The 19,045-nt window shown below is 46.6% G+C and overlaps 7 protein-coding genes across 7 annotated transcripts; 5 read left to right on the top strand and 2 right to left on the bottom strand.

Moving 5' to 3' along the window:
* Positions 1 to 1,014: 1,014 nt before the first annotated feature.
* Positions 1,015 to 1,879, top strand: EDB91DRAFT_1083167 (uncharacterized protein; the record flags this gene model as incomplete). The annotated part of the gene is made up of 5 exons (XM_041315588.1): positions 1,015 to 1,021; positions 1,049 to 1,126; positions 1,194 to 1,343; positions 1,424 to 1,565; positions 1,747 to 1,879. 5 exons carry the CDS (start codon positions 1,015 to 1,017, stop codon positions 1,877 to 1,879), a joined length of 510 nt encoding a protein of 169 aa, XP_041175930.1.
* Positions 1,880 to 3,894: 2,015 nt separating this feature from the next.
* Positions 3,895 to 6,690, bottom strand: EDB91DRAFT_1237953 (uncharacterized protein; the record flags this gene model as incomplete). Its single annotated transcript, XM_041321648.1, has 9 exons — positions 3,895 to 3,965; positions 4,002 to 4,250; positions 4,310 to 4,694; positions 4,770 to 4,834; positions 4,922 to 5,506; positions 5,555 to 5,855; positions 5,901 to 6,002; positions 6,055 to 6,345; positions 6,397 to 6,690. The coding sequence occupies 9 exons, from the start codon at positions 6,688 to 6,690 to the stop codon at positions 3,895 to 3,897; spliced, it is 2,343 nt and encodes a 780-aa protein (XP_041175929.1).
* A 1,106-nt stretch (positions 6,691 to 7,796) lies between these two features.
* Positions 7,797 to 9,975, top strand: EDB91DRAFT_1083165 (uncharacterized protein; the record flags this gene model as incomplete). The annotated part of the gene is made up of 10 exons (XM_041315587.1): positions 7,797 to 7,824; positions 7,880 to 7,918; positions 8,125 to 8,211; positions 8,299 to 8,364; positions 8,486 to 8,613; positions 8,684 to 8,785; positions 8,846 to 9,409; positions 9,456 to 9,650; positions 9,699 to 9,868; positions 9,930 to 9,975. The coding sequence occupies 10 exons, from the start codon at positions 7,797 to 7,799 to the stop codon at positions 9,973 to 9,975; spliced, it is 1,425 nt and encodes a 474-aa protein (XP_041175928.1).
* Positions 9,976 to 11,092: 1,117 nt separating this feature from the next.
* On the top strand, positions 11,093 to 11,750 carry EDB91DRAFT_1337310 (uncharacterized protein; the record flags this gene model as incomplete). The annotated part of the gene is made up of 4 exons (XM_041325575.1): positions 11,093 to 11,248; positions 11,325 to 11,353; positions 11,470 to 11,604; positions 11,676 to 11,750. 4 exons carry the CDS (start codon positions 11,093 to 11,095, stop codon positions 11,710 to 11,712), a joined length of 357 nt encoding a protein of 118 aa, XP_041175927.1. The 3' UTR covers positions 11,713 to 11,750.
* Positions 11,751 to 13,428: 1,678 nt separating this feature from the next.
* EDB91DRAFT_1291140 (uncharacterized protein) lies at positions 13,429 to 15,518 on the top strand (the record flags this gene model as incomplete). The annotated part of the gene is made up of 10 exons (XM_041324850.1): positions 13,429 to 13,452; positions 13,637 to 13,685; positions 13,731 to 13,736; positions 13,809 to 13,933; positions 14,288 to 14,429; positions 14,472 to 14,473; positions 14,532 to 14,655; positions 14,707 to 14,820; positions 15,135 to 15,153; positions 15,320 to 15,518. 10 exons carry the CDS (start codon positions 13,429 to 13,431, stop codon positions 15,414 to 15,416), a joined length of 702 nt encoding a protein of 233 aa, XP_041175926.1. The 3' UTR covers positions 15,417 to 15,518.
* A 682-nt stretch (positions 15,519 to 16,200) lies between these two features.
* Positions 16,201 to 17,976, top strand: EDB91DRAFT_1055262 (general substrate transporter; the record flags this gene model as incomplete). Its single annotated transcript, XM_041313900.1, has 3 exons — positions 16,201 to 16,433; positions 16,486 to 16,781; positions 16,835 to 17,976. The coding sequence occupies 3 exons, from the start codon at positions 16,201 to 16,203 to the stop codon at positions 17,974 to 17,976; spliced, it is 1,671 nt and encodes a 556-aa protein (XP_041175925.1).
* A 273-nt stretch (positions 17,977 to 18,249) lies between these two features.
* On the bottom strand, positions 18,250 to 18,432 carry EDB91DRAFT_1024072 (uncharacterized protein; the record flags this gene model as incomplete). The annotated part of the gene is made up of 1 exon (XM_041312613.1): positions 18,250 to 18,432. A coding segment is annotated over one exon (183 nt), but the record flags the coding sequence as incomplete, so codon positions are not given.
* Positions 18,433 to 19,045: the final 613 nt, after the last annotated feature.

Genomic DNA, 19,045 nt, shown 5'->3' with positions numbered 1-19,045 from the left:
GTAGTGGGGCAAGATTTATGAAAAGCATAAAAAATCAACTAGATTCAAACTCTTGACCTCATGATTACTTCCATCACCGAGCATGCAATTTACCAAGACAGACAGAACATACAAACTGTTAGGCCATCAGGCTGTGATATATCCCTCTAAACAAAAGAATATGACACCATACCACGGACTTAGCAAATTTTTTGCAGTTGACGCTGTAGCACCACTGTCTGTGTCGAGTCTAACTATGCTCTACATAGCCTACTAGCCTCATCCCTAACCTCATACCTCTAAGTGCAAGACAACAGCTAATACTGTTGTAAAACTTGCCATGTGTTTCAGAATCATTAAATATGTCTGTCTTGTTACCTAGGTGAAGAATAATCGCTGCATACCAGCAGTATGCAGTGGTATAAAGATCTGAGAACCTGTGGGATAACTCAAAGTATAGATCCTATGCTCTGGCGGCATCCATTCTGTGCAGTCCCAGTCATTTTGAAGTAATTATATCCTGTTACTACACCGTTGTTTAGCAGATACATAGAAATTAAATTTGCACCAGTATATATTGGACCCAGTTTATATATGGGGTTTAGCTCTATCATACACATTCAAATTATTTGACAAAAATCATCCCACACATAAAATTAACAATTGGCCGTGTATGTTGGTTCATATCTATAAAGTAAGGGAGAAGGGTATGGGGGAAGGGGTGGGAGACGGGTATTCTGCGTAGCGCACATGGTGTCGGTAGGCCTCGGCAGCGTCAGCTGGCAAAGGTTAGATACAGTTATTTCACTAAAGTGGCTGAAAAAAGCATCCCACGTGGTTCTGTCAACTGGAGTTTGAATTTGCGAAAACCATTGTCCCCTACTATATGAGCTTGCTGTCCAAAATTGGGAATTTGTAAAAATTGAGCCACAATGGGATACACCAAGCAAATAGAAAATGTGGAAAATGCGAAAATAGAAAGATGGGATTGGCAGGTGCTCACTGGCCCTCCATTTTGCACAACAATGATTTTATATGTACTGTAACTGTGATACATGATGATAAATAGTAAAAATTGAAGGACAAAAAGGGATTGTGGGATTTTTTGGGGAAAAGAGAAAAGAGGACACCAAGCCAGTAGAAAAATGTGAAAAATGCAAACAATGCAAAAAATGCAAAAATAATGGGCAATGGGTAAACATGGGAATGGAAAGATGGAGAATGGAGAAATGGGGTGAAATGGGGAGATGAGAGGATGGGAGTAAATAGGGAGGATGACAGGAAGATAATGGGAGGACAGGAGGACAGGAGGACAGGAGGACAGGAGGACAGGAGGACAGGAGGACAGGAGGACAGGAGGACAGGTGGACAGGAGAGTTTGTATAGAAGACAGGAAATGGGAGATGGGAGGAAAAGGCATGAGTCAACAGCAAGACACAAACAGTGAGACTGAAGTTTACCTGGGACACTCGCTTGCAATCTGGGACATGGGACATGGGACACGGGACATGGGACACGGGACATGGGACATGGTGTAAGGAGCAAATTCCACTACGACCTCAGCGCGATAACGGCCGATTCGAGTAGTGAGCCTATAATGTTCAGTTCGACCCGGGGGAAGCAGAACAAAGCAAACTGAATTGCTGCCTCAGTATAAAATACAAGGGGCACGACAACAAGTCAAAGAGCGGCTGATCCAATATATGTTCAGCGTGAACAGTCACCCGCAAAGCCGATCAACTATAATTTCTACCAACCGCTATGCAGTGTGCAAGTGAGTGTGGCCGACCAAGGTAGTTTGATGAAGAATGGAGGTTTCAAGGAGAACATGCGGACAGACACGGGAATGAGATCAGAAAGGAACAGAACACAAAAGACACGGCTTCTGAGTGAGAATTAACTGCATTGCAACAACGGGCAGGCGCTCCTTAAGTACAAAATTGGCTACTAGGTAAGTAATGGAGATAATCATCGCTTGGGATGCCCGGGCTACCTCGCAGTTCACTAGAGATATATGTGGGACATGCAGTTGATCATCTGTGATATGTATGGGGATATTTGAGAGTAAGCTAGTCCGAGCCGCTTAGGGCGACGTAATAGGGGAGTTTGAGAGGTAAAGGTACTGTATTTTGTCAAATAAACCAAAGAGGAATATACTACGCACCAGTGAACAAGGATGGATGGATATGGGGTTCATCTGAGTATCTGTGAGCTAGAGGGGCAAAACACGTGCGCGACCGACCGATGATGCGCGTTGATTCTTCATCAGCCAATTCGCTTGTGCAAGTGGCTTGAATGTGTATGAGCGGTGTGGGGAACGTCCCCACTGTAGGCCCGTATCCTGTATAATTCCCATGCCTTCCCACCATTTTCCCATGTGTTCCACTACCATCCCGCTACCCATCCGCATCTTCCCCAAGCCGTCTGCTACACGGAACCAAGCGGAACCCAGCGGAACAATCGCGTACCACATGCACCATATTCCTTTAGCCCTCAGAACGTCCTCCTCCATCCTGTCCATGTCCTTCCATCCTCGCTGGTGAGTACTAGCTACGTTCCTCATGTTACTAACATGTTCCTATCTCATTTCCCATGTGTTACGGTACTTATATGGATCCTTCCACTACTCAGGACTGATTCCTTATCTCACAGCCTCACCCGGTTGTAGCATAGCTCATTTCGGAACCCCTTCCTATATAGGTAGCAATAGATGGGATCTTAGTTTTTTACCTTCTTATAGACTCGACTCCACTTCCACTTACAGAGTACTTCCCAGTACTCCACTCACTGTCTAAAATATCTTCCCAAATCTATTCCTGATCCCATTGCATTGTTCCCACCCCCGTGAGTTCCGCTCGAAACACCCGACATTGGATCCGACGACTTGGAGCAAGTACCAGACACAAGCCTGGTCTGACTTTGCCCAATCATCCTCCTGCAGGCTCGTAGCTTCTTTTCCCTCCGTTTGTTCCCCATTAGTTCCATTTGTTCCTCATTTTTTCTGTTTGTTCCACGTTAGTTCCGTTAGTTCCGCTCATCGTGCATTAGTTCCGCTCGTCGCATGCTGAGTTCTGCTCGTCGGGAACCCTCCGCATCTTTGTGTTCCCAGTCCTAGTAAGGACCAGAACCCTTCGGGTCGCTAGACAGAGTCTAGTCTTTGTTTCCTCGCACTTATTTGAGGACTCACTACCCAGTAGCAATCCCCTCGGGATGAGTATAAGCCTCGCGCCCTTGTTAGACTTCTGATCCACACAGAGTCTATTTTCCTCACCCACAGCAGGATCACGATTGGCAAGGAGTCGGATAGAGCAGGGGGGTTGAGCATATATTGCCGTGGATCGGCAGAACAAGGAAGTACCATGTCAGCACCAATCCGCATCCTACAACGGGACATGGGACATGGGACACGGGACACAGGACACGGGACACGGGACATGGGACACAGGACATGGGACATGGGACAACAGGACAACAGGACAACAGGACAACAGGACAGTGGGACATGAGACCATGGGACATGGGAGATAGGAAATCAGAAATCAGATAATTGGGAGGAAGTGTATGAGTTAATAGCAAGACACAAACAGTTTGACTGAAGGTTACCTGGGACACTGGCTTGCATCCTGCTGGCCGAGGCACGAGGCCACGGGATTGCAAGCCGGTGTCCCAGGTAAACTTCAGTCTCACTGTTTGTGTCTTGCTGTTGACTCTTACCCTTCCCAAAAAATTCTCCTGTGTCCTGTGTCCTATTTTCTCACAACTAAAACAAAAGTATATAGTACATCAGGAAAAACCTCCTGGGGGAAAAAACACATAAATTTCATAAAATGATGTAATTCAGAGAATTCTATGTATCTACAGGTATTAGGATAAAACCAGCTAAAAGACGATAATGTACAATGAGATTCTCAATAATCATTTGAATAAAGAAAATGTATATCTATCTATGTATGAGTTCAACCAAAAAGTGTTACAATTATCAAGAACTGTATCACTCATCCACTCTCATGGGACGACGGCACCAAAATTCAGTATCAGATGGACACTATGCACAATATTTGCCAACGGCACAATACTTGCTATTTTTTCACCACCATGCAATGATCGCGAGAGCTTGTAAAGTCCATGGTGTCGATTGGGAGCCGAAGGAAATGGTGCAAACCATTCAATGTAAGCGAAGTGATTGGGAACCTTGACTGTTGGTGGAAACAGGAGTGGAACTGATTTTGAAGGTAACGAGAAAATGATTCGTACTTGCCCAACACAGACTCCTAGATTCAGACGACTGTGAGTGACTCTATCCTTAGCAAATAGTGGTGGCTAAACATACCTTCTATACCTCCACTAACAACATCTGGATTCCCACCAATGCTCACCAGAGCAGTATCTGAACGGTGAGGCCGCAGACCCAAACCTGAACTCCGTTGTGGTCTTGCATATACAGCGTCCAACGTGGCTGTTGCATCATCGTGACCACGAGTGTCTACCGAGAGCCACTTTACCTTGTGAAAAACAGGGAGAGTTCGGAATGGGAAATGGACGTCCTGTGCTAACACATCCAGTGTTTGACTACCGAGGGGGATAGAATCATTGGCATGATTGAGTTGTGTGATATAGTGTGCAAGTGCTTCACGGAAATAGGTAGCGCCGTAGTCTTCGACCAGCTTGTCTATACTGATGGCCTTTGCACTAGGGTGCTTCACCACAGATTGAAGCTGACAAAAAGTCATATCAGGGGGGCGTGAATGGTAAGGGATAGTCTCTTCAACACCAGCACATCACCAGTTGACATACTTGTCATGGCACATAATCATCTCCTTCTGCTCAAGCCAGCATGTCATCTGCACAAATTCATCTTTGTGATTTGTAGCATGGTAAGTGTCCTTCGCAAAATCGATGTGAAGTCATTCGGTGTACTCAGTATTATAATTGTCCGTCATACCGAACATCATAATCATGGCAGAGTAGTGGTGAGCGGTGTGAAGTTTTGGAAAATTGAAATTCAAACGGATACCGAGGTCAACAAAGATATCCTTATTCTCGTGGAAAAGATTGAGTGCGTCATCAAGCAGCTGTAGGGTCTCGGAGCTATGACAAGGATATTGAGCAAGATAGAGGAAGTCCAGTAGGCCTTGCACTGCTCGTAGAAGACAGCCCGCATTTAGATTATTGGGCAAACAGATGCCAATCACGATACCAAGGAGAAACCGGCGGATTTGAGCGTGTTCAGTTCCGCTTATACGTGACAAGCAGGTGATACCCTTGCTGAACAGATGTATATGGTGATTGGGAGGAAGATGACGACACCGAGCGTCGATTTCGGCTGCTCCACAGGCAGCTGACAACCAACCTAAGAGATGCTTTATCAAGCCTTGATATAATTGGTGTAACACGTCTGGTGTGATCGCATGGAATATATTGGTGAATGCAAGATCTTCCCAGAAAGGATGGACAATGGGCTTGATGCCTGCTGCCGAGCAAGCACAAACAAACGATAGATTCCCTTCATTGAGAGCAGCAAGGGCATCTAGCACCTTGGTCAGGTTTCATAAATGAAAAGGAGCCGTATTGCTACCCGTTTCATCCACGTCCACGTTGCATTTTGGACACTCTCCAAACTTGATCCCAGTCACAAGAAGCTGTTCTGGGTAGTCACCAATGAAGCTGGCAAATAATGGGTGGCAACGGCAGAGGGCACCATCCCCACTAGCCATATGAAGCCCATCTACTCCTATAGATTTCAGTGGAGCGAGAACACAGCGCAAGCATGCGTGATAAATGTTTGCCAAAGTTTGGCAGCATGAAGCTTTGTTGGTGATATGCTGAAGCCGTGTACATGGTAAATAAGCTAGAAGTATATGTGCACCACGCAAAGGCTTGCGTCAGATTTCCTTTGGGATGTTGCCAATGGTGAGATAGACAGGATAGATGGACTTGTTGCGGAACAATGTTACTTGTGTTTTGTCGGACGAGATAATGATGGGAATAATGGTGCCGCCTGGACTGTGCTGGTCAAGTTTTTTCTAAAGTATTGTAAGTATCATATCTCGTACAGACATAATCAGTTCTTTGTACCTGTGTATCCCACCACCATTTTCCAGTGTGCATATCATGAAAGAGACGAATTGTCTCGTCTTCATCAGAATAATGTCGCTCAGGGGCAAATGCTAGATATTTGGCGAAGTCCAGATCACCGTACAACGACTTGACACATTTGATGACATCACAATAATAGACGTCAAACGCTTCTCCAGCGACAACGATCTGCTCAGGTTTGAACTTTGGACGGCCTGTCGGAAGTCCATGGTCGACAATAGCATTCAACTCATTTGCATTCTTGAATGAGAGTGATAAGCATTCACTGACCTGTCAAATTATTAGTACAATGACTTTCAGAATAAATGGTATCCAACTTACCCCCTCAATTGCGAGCAAGTCTGACAATGCCATCGAACTCAGACCACGAAGCTTGGCCCATCTTGCAACCTCCCATTCCATCTTGAATGCAAAAGGGTGATACAAATTCTCCTCCTCATTGGCCAGATGCGCCTCATATTCTGCGTTTGCAGCACGACAGCAAGTTATTTTCTGGCCAGCACGCGGATCTGGGTAGGGCACAACCACACAACCATGCTTCCCTTGCACGTGTGCCTGAATATCCTGGTGAGTACGGTGTTCATCTTCATCAGCCAAATCTTCAATGGTATCCATGCCCACATCCTCGACTTGCTCTTCAATGGGAGGCTCCCATTCAGGTTTGAAATTCCACCCCTCGTCATCTTCATCTCCATCTCCATCACTACTGCCATATTGCTCTTGACCCCACTGTGGAAACTTGTCCCCAGGCTCGTCTTCTCCATATCCTCCATCTGGATCGTCAGGCTCATTTTGTTGTTCACTGGTATGTACTTGGGAGCGCGACTGATGGTACAGTGCTCGACAATCTGGGTTGCGGCTCTTGGCAAGATGTTGACTGAGACCAGTAACAGTGAAATCGTCATGGAAACAAGCAGGGCATCAAGTGGACATAGTGGCAGAAGATTGAGTGCGAATGACCTCGCAAAGACAATAGCGCGAGCATGATTGCGTATATGTTGCTGCGATCTTGGAGATAAGGACCTTGAGTGCGAATGACCTCACAAAGACAATATGAGAGTAGTACAAATCTGGAGAGCGTGAGCATGATTGCGTCCGAGCGTGATTGCGTCCCTGCAGGTGAAAATTTCCAGGGAGCGAAAACTTCTGGGGAGTGAGACCATAATGATAGCACCGTAATGACATCCCACTAACCTAATCAACTTTGCATGCAAAAACTTCAACTGCCTCCAACGCAATTTCAAATGGCAACACTAAAATTTGCAGGCGGACGAGATGTCAACAGAACTGGTGTAGAGGAGGTGGATCAGCCCCCAATCAACGATACACTCGCAAACTTACTGAAGTTGTCGTCAAGGATCATCAATGATGCACTCGCAAACTTACTGAAGTTGTCGTCAAGGTGTACCACTTTATCATCAACGATACACTCACAAACTTACTGAAGTTGTCGTCAGTGCCCAATCAACGATATACTCACAAACTTACTGAAGTTGTCGTCAGCGCCTAATCAACGATACACTGGCACACGAAAAATTCCTAGCGTCTGATGTCAGCTCAATTGAACCTGGCTTGGGTTACTAGACGCACCTTGAAACGAATAATGAACTGCCTCCGATGAGGCTATGCCATTCCCTCACCTCGCTGCTTTTTTCGACCTTAAATATTCCTTCCAATGTTCTTTGTTAGCTTCAAGTTCTCGTCCTTTCAATCTATATACAATGTCCACACCTCGAGTTCAGTCTCGTGGTGAGTGACAAGTCTGACAGCTCACCATCAGCATAGGCTCACAGGGCGTCCATAGAGCCGCGAAATGCAAAGACAAAGGCTATGGAAAATGCAGGTAAGCATGCAAGTCTTCACAGCAAAATTGATACTCACCTCCAACTTGAGTATGGATGCCTAATAAGTTGGCAAGGAAAGTCACTCGTCAAGCATCACCAAACCCACCATCAGCTGTGGCCAAGCCTAAACCAGTCAAAGCGAAAAAGATTCACATCAGTGATCTTGGTTTTTGACTATATAAGCCAAATACTCACCTTGAATCAGGTAATGTGCCGCGCACAAAAGCAGATGTGCCGAATGCAACTCAGACCACTTGCAGCCTGAGCAACAAAAGTTTACCTTCAAAACTGAGTGCGTCACTAAGAGTCTATATGGAACATAGATATCGGTACTAACCTTAGTGGCCCATGATAGAGCATAAACATAGTACCATTGCAGATGACTCAGAGGAGGATGGCAATGAATCTAATGACAGTGCAGACTTGGAACCTGATAAGCGTCAAGGTTAGTCATGACAGTGATGGCTCAAGGGAATCTTACTCACATGACCGTGTACACATGCCAACAGTCGTTTATCGCCATCCAAACAAACTCACTCGCACATACACCATGTGCGATGTCTCAGCATTATTCGAGTCTGATGAAGATCAGGAGGAGGATCTCGCGAATGGTAATGATTCTGATGCTGACTGTGAGGAGAGTGAGGGCGAGCCTGAGGATCCTGAGTCAACCGCCAGGATGCTCTCAGACGAGGTTAGTGTTTGTTAGTGTTTGTTTACTTTGTCAGCTGTACTCACCGTGACACCAATGATTGTGACTCAAGGTCCCTTCACTTGTCAGCAACATTAAAGTCAACTTGAAGTCAATGCAAGTTAAATCTCGTGGCAAAACCCAGTCTGCCTGTGATGCCAAACAAGCTGCAGAGGTGAGTATATATATATTGAACAGCACTCAGGCTGCATACTAGACTTGACACAATCTTTAGATTCCAACCTGGCGCGATTTCGACAACGGTGACGGTGTTTCTGATGAAACCACCACTGCTTGTGGCAAGTCCTCTGAGCCTTACTCTAGCAACATTGAAGGTGCTCCAAAGGTTGAACCCAACTCTGCACTGACTCAATCGGCTCAGACCATCGCGTCTCTCATTCGAACAGAGAAGGGACACATCAAATTACTTGATCAAAATAACGAGACTCGGCGAGTAGTGCGGGATGCGATTGTTGATGCCAAAGGTTACATTATATTTGTCGATGCTTATCCTGAGCTTGTGGACAAAAACCAAGTCGCTCTGCAGTCATTACTAACAGTGGCTCAGAATCGCGGTGCACACGCCATTAAAGAATGTCTTCAAACTGATGCGCAGTATGCTGCTCACCTCGCTACTTTAGTGGAGCCACGCATTCCATTATTGCGCCGTGACCTGAAAGTGGCCACCTGCACCAACATCGATAGTTACTTTCATTTCAGCAATAACATGGTCAAGGCGAAGAAATTGATGGAGCAGCATGCATACATATATGCATTGAGGTTTGACATGAGTAAATTCGTCTGTTGGTCTTCGCTAGCCTCTAACTAACATTTTTCATCAACAGTCGAACAATGATGCTTCACCAATAGGCAAAAAACCCTACCAGGGTGACCTGCTGATCTTTCTCATATATGAGGGAGTCTTCAGCGATGCGAAGTCTATCGGCATCAAGTTTGCCGAGCACTTTGCCAGACTGGCAAACAACAAGGGCAATCGTCCTGAATGCCCCATTCCATTACTGGCACTTGTGGCAACAGCAGTACCATCCTTTCTACTGATCTTTTTGCTATATTGATTCATTTGAAAGGTCTATGCAGCCCTTTTCTGGAAAACACTTGGCTCACCAGGGAAGTTCAACTTTACAGGGAATCAATTCAGCGAGACATATGTGTTTCACATCAAGTTCCTTGAGGACGTGAAGAGGGATGCACCAGGCAAGTTTCATTGCATGATGGCTGATATTTACGAAGCTGTACAGTAAGTTTTGCGGGTATACATTGTGCTGTTTCAACTCAGATACTGACTCTGCTACTTGAAGGACCTTGAAATGGAAGGGGAATGATCATTTCGCCAATGAGCATTGAGATGCACTGGGGCTACTCGACCTGGATGGCATGGCAGATGATTAGGTCCTGTATTCACGCTGATCTATACCTGTCAAAATCCCAGATTCATGTATCGCACCTTAATTTGCCTAGTCTTTTAAGTTGGCTTTGTGTTATGTATATCCTTTGATCAAATATTAGTCTGTTTTGCTCGTAACACCATCTGATGCGTGTGATTCACTATGCAACATTCGAAATATACTCTCTGAAATTCACGATATTGGCTTCGAAATCATGATAATTATCCTTTTTAATCAAGGGGGTAAAAAAGTCCTTCTAAAAAAACTAATCATTCTAAAGCCCATAGTTTGAGATAATACTTGAGGATTAGCGAGAATTATCATAGTTTAGAGTAATTACCTGGGGGAGGGTTTTCCTGATGTATTTTGTAAATGTAAGATGTAAGACATTATTGATTTGATACAAATAAATAATATGTAGACATGTGCCGAAGGCACAACGGGTGTAGACTCGTTCCTATCATTCGACTCCGCCGCCGGCTTGTCGCGTCGGCCACATGCGTAGCATTAACATAGCCGTATCACGCCGAGTTCTTATCGAAGACTGAGATAATATATTTATCTTAACAGCTCACTTCGCGCTCTCTCTCGTCTGTGATCACCACATCCACCAAAACTCCCACTGTACCAATTACACTCCTACAATTGGGATGGTGCGCTATGGGTCGAGTTGTGAGGCATTGATTTTCCACAACTTGAGATGTGGCTATGTGGAATACATATATAACACGGAATTCAGCCTCGCGATTGTCTATTCTCCACTATCACTTTGCAGCCATTCACCAGCAACTTGTGCCCAACTCTCTGATGCAAACATGTCTTCTATTCTTTCGAAGTCATTCGAGATCCCAAAGGTAGATTTCTTTTCCCATCAGTAATTTCCATCTAGCTTTAAGATCGCCGCGGTGCCACATCCCATGAGACCATGACCCTTCAAGCTCGTCCGTCCCAAAATCCAGCCTCATGTTCAGTGCTATGGATATGCGGTCACTCCTGACTATCTTATCCAGTTTACGGAACAACACTGACCAGAAGCGTTGATTGGTTGCGATGACAAAGGATACGACGAGCTTACCATGACGCGAGCGTTCGAGCTCATTCAAGATTGGGTGGGCATGCATGGTTTAGCACGCAAAGATTGTTTCAATCCCAAGGGCCGCTCAGTGCCTCCGGAGTGGTTCGTTCGTCATATCAATCCAGACGACGGACCAGAAGACATTGAAACAGTTCACGTACTTGCTGTGTGCTCTGACCAAGAAAACGACTTTGAATAGCGGCCTCCGCAGAAAAGGGTGGACTTGCTGACAGATTTGGTCGGGCATTCACCGCGTTGATGGGTGAGTTATGGGTGTGCAGATTGAGGGCGAGTGGGTTGGAAAGAGTTGCGTCGTTCAGCTTCCTACAATTGTGCACTGTACTTGAGATCCAAAGCTCTGTATAATCATTGATGAAGACAACGAGCCGAGAATATTGGAGTTGAAACCGTTCGTGTGCTTGTTGTGTGCTTGGACGAAGAAGACGTTCAAGAGCGTCTTACGCAGGAAAAGACGGACTTCATGTCAGTGGATGAAAAAGTGAGAAACGGTCGGTATGTGTGCGGAATAAGAGTAGCTGAGTCTTTTAGCTTTCTTGAACTATGCTTCAGGCATATGCGTATAGGACTGTATTAGACGGAACGACATTGCGCGCAACTTAGCCCTGAGTAAGCTATACCACCGTGACGAATTGGCGAAGGGAACATGTTTGCGCGTGTTTGACAACACCTTGCGGATTCAACATATGCAAACTGAACTCAACTCACATCATCCGCCTCCAGACTCTTTGTTTTTTTATCTTCATAATAAGGCTCGGGCTGCTGTCACAAGCTCATCGACATCTGATGTGGCTCGGAATCGCTTTGTTTGTAATAAAGCTTTTCATGGTTTACTACTGCACCTCAACAAGAGCTTCTAAGTTCCCGGTCTTTCAGCGTCAAAATTCACCGAGATTCTTTCGCAGTCTCTCGGAAGTCGAGTCTCTCTCTTTCCTCCTTTCTCTATGTCCCTTGCAATTTGCTGGTACCACCGACACCTCAATCAACGCACCACTGTGTACAGGCACCGCATTGCTCATTGCAGTTCCTGAAGTGGTTTTTCTGGTGCAATATTGAATAATCCCGCCTCGTGTCGCGTGCATACATATATGTGTACGCGGGTCGGGGTAGTGTGTGGGATGGATATGATTACATGCTGTAGATAGGCGAAATTCCGCGTGGCTTGTCACTAGCTCTGAATGCATGTTTATTTACTCCAGGGGTACGAGCTCCGTTCGTCCATGTCTAGGCCCCAGGATGCGTGCTGTATCGCTCATTTTATTGTGCGCTGTGCTGCGTGAGTATAGTGTTCCATACTACTCGTGACGATCACAGATTTGCAGTAGACTTCTCATAGGCATTGGGTTCACCATGTTGAACTAGCGACCATCAATGAGACGCGCTGCGACCGCGTTCAAACTTCAGCGGCAGCCGCTGCTATATGTCTGCCCCCGTCGATCTAGATCGATTGTCTCGACCAGCTGGCTTATGGTCAGTCAATTCTCCCGCCATCGCTCGTGCCTGCGTGCTCCTTCCTCGTCCACCTCTTACGTATTTTACCACAACGTCCGTATGATCAATGTTGGTTTGTACAGGACATACCCTGATTGGCCTGTCTTCCTATTTGCAATTGTCTAATCGAAGCACGTCTTCCTCCTATTTAATTAGTCTACAGATCAATTCCGCCACACTTGTTGGAACACCTGCTGTTCTAGCCCAAGCAGCTTATCTCTATAAAAGACAACTTCACGCCATCGATCTCCATCGATAAAAGTATCATTAATTTCCCCCTCCAATATTTACCCTTGCTCTCACTTACCCCGTTCATTTGAATTCCCCTCTTTTCTTCATTGGTTGCCCCCTAACCATACCACGGAGGCATAACGCTACCCTTGTCAACGTTCCTGCGTTACCGTCATATTCGCGAGACTCTCCTCCTGTTCTCCACTTTTTCACCAAAATACCAACCGGTCCGTACTCCAGAACCATCATTTCCCTCCTCCGAGTCAACCTCCGTAACCACCGCTCTCAAGCCTGGGCTGCCAGTTCGGACCACAAATCATCAATTGACCTATGTACCAAGATCACGATATCGATGCACCCCCGCACCCGCCCATCGCTCAACATACATAGCCGTTATATACATACCTAGTCATTTCAGCGCGGCGCACGCTCTCATAACCCTATTTCGTCCTTCGGATTCCTACAGCCCATCCAGATTCCAAATGGACTTTACGATATCTCCGATCTTCCTGTGATAAACGATCTTCTTCCTTGCCTTATATAAACGCCCGCCCATACATATGCATAGAACCACGCTGATCGGCGCGCTCCACTTTCATGACTTATCGTATTTTGGAGTGGGTGTGAGGGAGGAGCCTGGAGCCTATTTAGACCGAGTGCAAATTGCTCTTTGCCAGCTGTATTGATATCTTGTGCCTTGACTTTTTCCTCCTCTACGTACTACTTCAGGAATTAAATTGGTGGGTACTGCCCCCTCTATCATCGACAGTTTCCTAACATCTGACTATCCGTACGTTCCTGTCAGGACCGTCGAGCATATCAGAATCACTCGTTCTTAAACATTCCTTCCGGATGTACGCTTTATCTTTGTCTTTGAGACTCGCTTGATCTGCATCTAGATAGAGGTGAGCGTTTTTATTCCCTGTGGTTTAATGTTAGACTTTCGGAGATCTACAAAATTTCACCCTCGCCTCCAGTTGTGCGTTTCCTCTCGCTCTCACCCACGATCTACCCTGTTAGACGCATCAAGCATCCCGACTTGAAGATTCTCCACACCTTATCCGGACCCATGCACGTTCGTGATAGTGCATATACTCGACTCGTAAGTCTTTGAAATTCACGCTCCACTCGATGCTATTGATTGAAATTGTGCTTGACCCCAGACGATCGCCATCATACTGTGGCGCTCTGACGTCGATCAGCAATTGGCTATTTCCTGCCAGGAACATCCACGACGAAAGCCAACCTGGATATCCGACGATCTGATGACCGATATTCCGCCATACTAATCTTTGTCAGTAATCCTCCAGGATATCGACAGTCTACTTCTGTCTTCACCGATTATTTCATCATTTCTTCTTCCCCGCAGTCCGTACGGGTGATAAGGTCAGAAGCGTTATCAACCATCTGGTCTTTCACAGATTACTGTCATTTCTTCTTCTTTATGCCCAGATAGGTGGTAGTTCGGGTCTGCAGTGTGATCGCAGAGATTCGGGCTATCACGAATCACGGCCACTTCTTCTTCTCTACGCCCAGACAGATTATCTCAGGAATTCTTGTCTATCATCCTACTCCAGGCAACATTGGTCAATATTCATGTGCGTATGTTATAATATCGTGGTTTATGTTTTTTTTGACAGCCGTGCGTTACTTCTCATTTATCCCCGGACAGATCATAAGAGCATAGCGCTTGGATACAGACCTGTGCTTTCACGAATCGTGTTCATGCCCAGACAGATGATGGCTCTACGTTCCCTGTGCTGTGGAATTCTTGGGTCACCAGCTGTCTGGGCTTCGACACACTACTCCAGGCTCTGATCCACAGTACTTGATGGGCGTATGTCAGAATATTGTTGTCTATGCTTTTTCTGACAGCCGCGCTAGGTCTGTGTTTCATGGGCCCTGATAATGCTCGAATGCAAACCGACGCACGATTTTGGCGATGTTCCTGTGGTGGTAGTACGCTACTCCAGGGTGACTCTAATCAATGTATGTATGCTGGAGTCTCTTGTCTCGTCATCCCTTTTCCTTCTCCGAGGCCCAAGTAGTCTCATAGTCCTCTCGCACTGTCAGCTATTTGAGCGTCCGCGAAGGGCAGACTTTTCTTCATCTTCGTGTTCGGGCAGATGATGGGTCATTTGTGCTGCTCTCGTAGAACTCCTGATCTGTCAGTTGTCTGAGCATTGACAAATCATAAGGGAGTACTACAGGTTGCATGGCGCTGCTCTGGGATGACTTTGATCGATATTAATGTGCGTGTTATAATCTCGTGGTTGATGCCTTTTTGACAACCATGCTAATAGGTCTTGGTTACAACGAATCGTAAGGGCCTAATAGTGCTTGAGGGCAAACAAACGCACGATTTTTGGTAATGTTCTAGTCGCACGGGATACGCTACTCCAGGGCGACTCTAACCAATGTACGTATCTTAGAATCTCGGGATCTCGTCGTCGATGTTTACTTTCACTATCTGCTTCATGTTCTGAAGGTCATGTTCCATCTACATCTCTGCCTCGTCCAAGTTCATGGGAACTCAGACTGGAATCCTCACCAGGAAGGCAGGTCATCGTTTTGAGGTTGTCTAGCTTTACTTGTTGATGCGATAATCTGCAGTAACCATTGATTCCGGATGAAGTTAATTTACTTACGATAATGTCATCTTTGGTCATTGTACGTGTTCAACATCCACCAGAGGCTTGCGGGAGAACTTCCGACAAACTTTGATGACGAATATAGATCCCCTATCTAGGTAACATCCATCCAGCAACTATCCATCCGAGACCCAAACCACTTGATCAGAGGTGTCACCCGTCCCACAGATAGTAATACCTCATATTCCAAGGCTAGGGTAGGTGTCGAGTGTTGTTGATGGCCACGGCGTCGTGCGAGAAGCAAGACTCCTTTCAGTCGTAATACTTCTTCTCTCAGCGTGCAGTGGAAGGAGCCATAGAAGTGGACGTACAGGGAACATCACCCCCTACACAAGCATGGAAACTACACGTGTCATCCAATCTCTGGTACGTCGTGTCCAGAAGATGTCGGAAACCTGACAAAAACGCAGAAAACCCGCCATCTGCAGAAACTTGTGCCAGAAATGTTGCGGAGAAGTACCCTGCGTCTAAATTAGGCACAAAAAACTTCCGCCGCGTTTCCGTCATTGGAAATTTTGGTCACGAGGAAGAAGATCTACATCTTTGCACGCTGGCGAAAAGTCCTGTGATGTCTCTATACTACCTAGTAGGATTGGCTTATTCAAAGCCAGGATCATATTTAAGCTGACCACGCAGATGATGATACAAAGCCTTCCGTGCTCAGGGCCTTTGTGTGAGATTCGCTCTCTGGTGAGCGACATACACACTCTGTTTTCCGATGGCCGCCAAATTGGAGAAGGAACTCCAAGAATTTATTCAGTATCGCAATGCCTACTTCCTGGCTTTCTCAGCGGCAACAGGATTCCTTTCCTTTGGCTGGGAGGGCGGTATGATGGGCGGTATTCTTGCGTTACCATCATTTCAAAAATATTTTGGTTTGCTCTCGGAATCAGCTTCTGTGCGCGCCACCTTGAGCGGAAATATTGCTGCGACCACGCTAGCAGGAGCCTTGTGAGTACATCTTTCAGTTTGAACCCTTACACAGTTAACGTCACGTCATCAGGTTTGGGTCATTATCTTCAAGCTACTTTTCAAGCCGATTTGGGCGGAAGCCCACCCTGTTAGCTTCAGCAGTTATCTCCATCGTTGGAAGCACCATTCAGGCAACAGTCGGAATCGGAATGTCCCCACATGTCAGATTGCAAGTCTTGTACTTCTCTCGTGTCTTCTGTGGTGTTGGTATTGGTTCAGCAGCAGCTGTGATATCGACATACATACCCGAATGTGCCCCGAGAACCATACGGGGTCGATGTCAGGGCAGCATAGCAGTTGCAGCCGCACTTGGAAATATGCTGGCTTGTGGGTGTCACTAGCAGACCTGTGGGATTTTGCCTGACATAGAGAGTGCATAGATTGGGTCAACTACAGCGCTTTGCTCAACATCTCACCAGGGCAAATGCAGTGGCGCTTGCCATTCATTGCCCACATTATACCTGGGGCGCTCTTCCTGTTTCTTATGCTTTTCCAACCCGAGTCTCCCCGTTGGCTTGTCGAACGTGGCCGCTATGAGGAAGCAGCTGCAGTCCTCGCATATATTGCAAGGAAGGATCCGTCTGACGATGCTGTCGTGCTGACTCTCAGCGAGATCCGTGCCGATTTCGTCGGGAGGCACAATCTTTCGCTGCTCGCACAAATCCGTAAGATGGGAGAATCGAAAACCATAGCTTTGCGTTGCATCATCCCTTCTCTCGCCATCTTATTCCAGCAGTGGTGCGGCTCGTTCGCGATTAATTTCTACACCCCTCAAATATTCGCCAGCCTCGGTTTATCACCCACCCTCACGCTATTTACTACCGGCATATTGGGTGTCGTAAAATTCATCGTCGTATGCATAACCTTTACCTTCATCATCGACAACTGGGGTCGGAAGAAACCCCTTATATATGGTGGCATAGCGCAGGGCTTGATGATGCTTTGGATTGGTGGCTACGCTGGTGCCCACCACGACCAGCGCGTTGTGCCAGCAACGTACATTTCTGTTGTCGCCATATTTCTCTACAGCATCTCCTTTGGCTTAGGCTGGGGACTCGCTCCCCATGTCCTCAGCTCTGAAGTCGCCCCAGGCCATCTCCGTACAGTCGTCATGTCCCTTGCATCTGCAATAAACTGGCTGTTCGCATATGTCCTCGCCGACATCACGCCCATCATGCTCGAACGCATAACCTATGGAACGTACCTCGTGTTTGGCGTCATTTCATTTATAATGGCGGCATGGGTGTATGTCTTCATACCCGAGACGAATGGGTACCCGCTGGAAGATATTAAATATCTGTTCGAGAAGGACATCATTGTTCGCTCGCTAGAAGATGCACCTGGGGGTTGGATTTTCCTTGGGAAGCGTCGCGCCACCACCGTGCACGAACTGAAAGCCATGAATGCATGTTCAACAGATAGTTCTAAGGAGGTTTGGAAGGAGTTTATGTCGCATTCGCGCGAGGAGTCAGCGCAGGGCCATTCGCTGAGTTCACAGAAGCCGGATGACCACATCATATGAATGCTGCATGTTTTGAAGGTTACATAAATATCTCTGTGCAAGTGTATCTTTCTTGTTGTTACGTCGTGTTACACATATATGTCGATGAGTATGTATACGTATTAGTTATCCAGCTTGACTGCCGATGACCAGGTAAATTCCCTGGTAACCTTGGTAGACGCCTTTAACACTGGATATCGAGGGAGAACTTCCAACATAAATTAATGGCTAACAAGGACTGCGAAAGCGTTCGAAAATCCCCCCCTATGCCTCGCCAGTAACCAAAGCCGCTTTATGCGCCTGTTTGCAGGCAGGCTTTCCGTTGAGATGCCTCTTCAAAGCATCCGGTCGAGTAAACGTGTGTTGGCAACCCAAGCACGTGTATTCGGGAGGACAATGTCTAAGGGACTGCCGGTGACGTGCAAGATCGGTGATACTGTAACACACCTGGCTGCAACCGTCGAGTAAGCAGGGGAATAATGTTTGTTTTGGGCCAGCGGCGCTCCTTCCTCCCGATGCTGATGGCTGATATTCAGCATCATCTGATCCGCGAGTAGGCGTGAAAGTGTTGCATGAGGAATATGACTTGCGGGTTATGGCTGTCTGCTCGTCACTGAGGCATTTTTGCTCTTTACTGGTACGCTGGGGCGGAGCTGAGGCATTGCGTGTTCTCTTTGTGACTGTAGCCCGGATGCCGGGATCGCGGTCATTCGAAATAGAGGTTTGAGTGCGTGGAGGGGGAAGGCTAAAGGGTTCCGAGACATGCCGCTGGGTAGATTGAGGTAAGGCAGTGTTGTGACCACCAGAACAACAGGAAGACTGTCTTCGGCCCGATATCAAATACACCGGGACATAAATATTATCATGTCCGTCATCACCCTCCACATCGGATGTAAGAGAAGAGGCAAGTTTATCTTCATCATCAGACCAATACACGGGACTGAGAGAAGAAGCCGGAAGTGTTGGTAAATCCTGTTTGAAGCTATGCGACTGCCATGTCATTGTATCCTCTGTCGAGTAACCGCAGTCATCCAGTTCGTCGTCGGCATCAGATGGATGATCATCGAATTGGGTGCCAATTGGTCCGTCA

Source organism: Suillus paluster (genome assembly GCF_016628075.1).
Source record: "Suillus paluster strain FC165 chromosome Unknown EDB91scaffold_36, whole genome shotgun sequence".
NCBI lineage: Eukaryota > Fungi > Basidiomycota > Agaricomycetes > Boletales > Suillaceae > Suillus > Suillus paluster.
The sequence above is the reverse complement of the archived record's forward strand: the minus strand, read 5'-3'. Positions and strand labels throughout refer to the sequence as shown.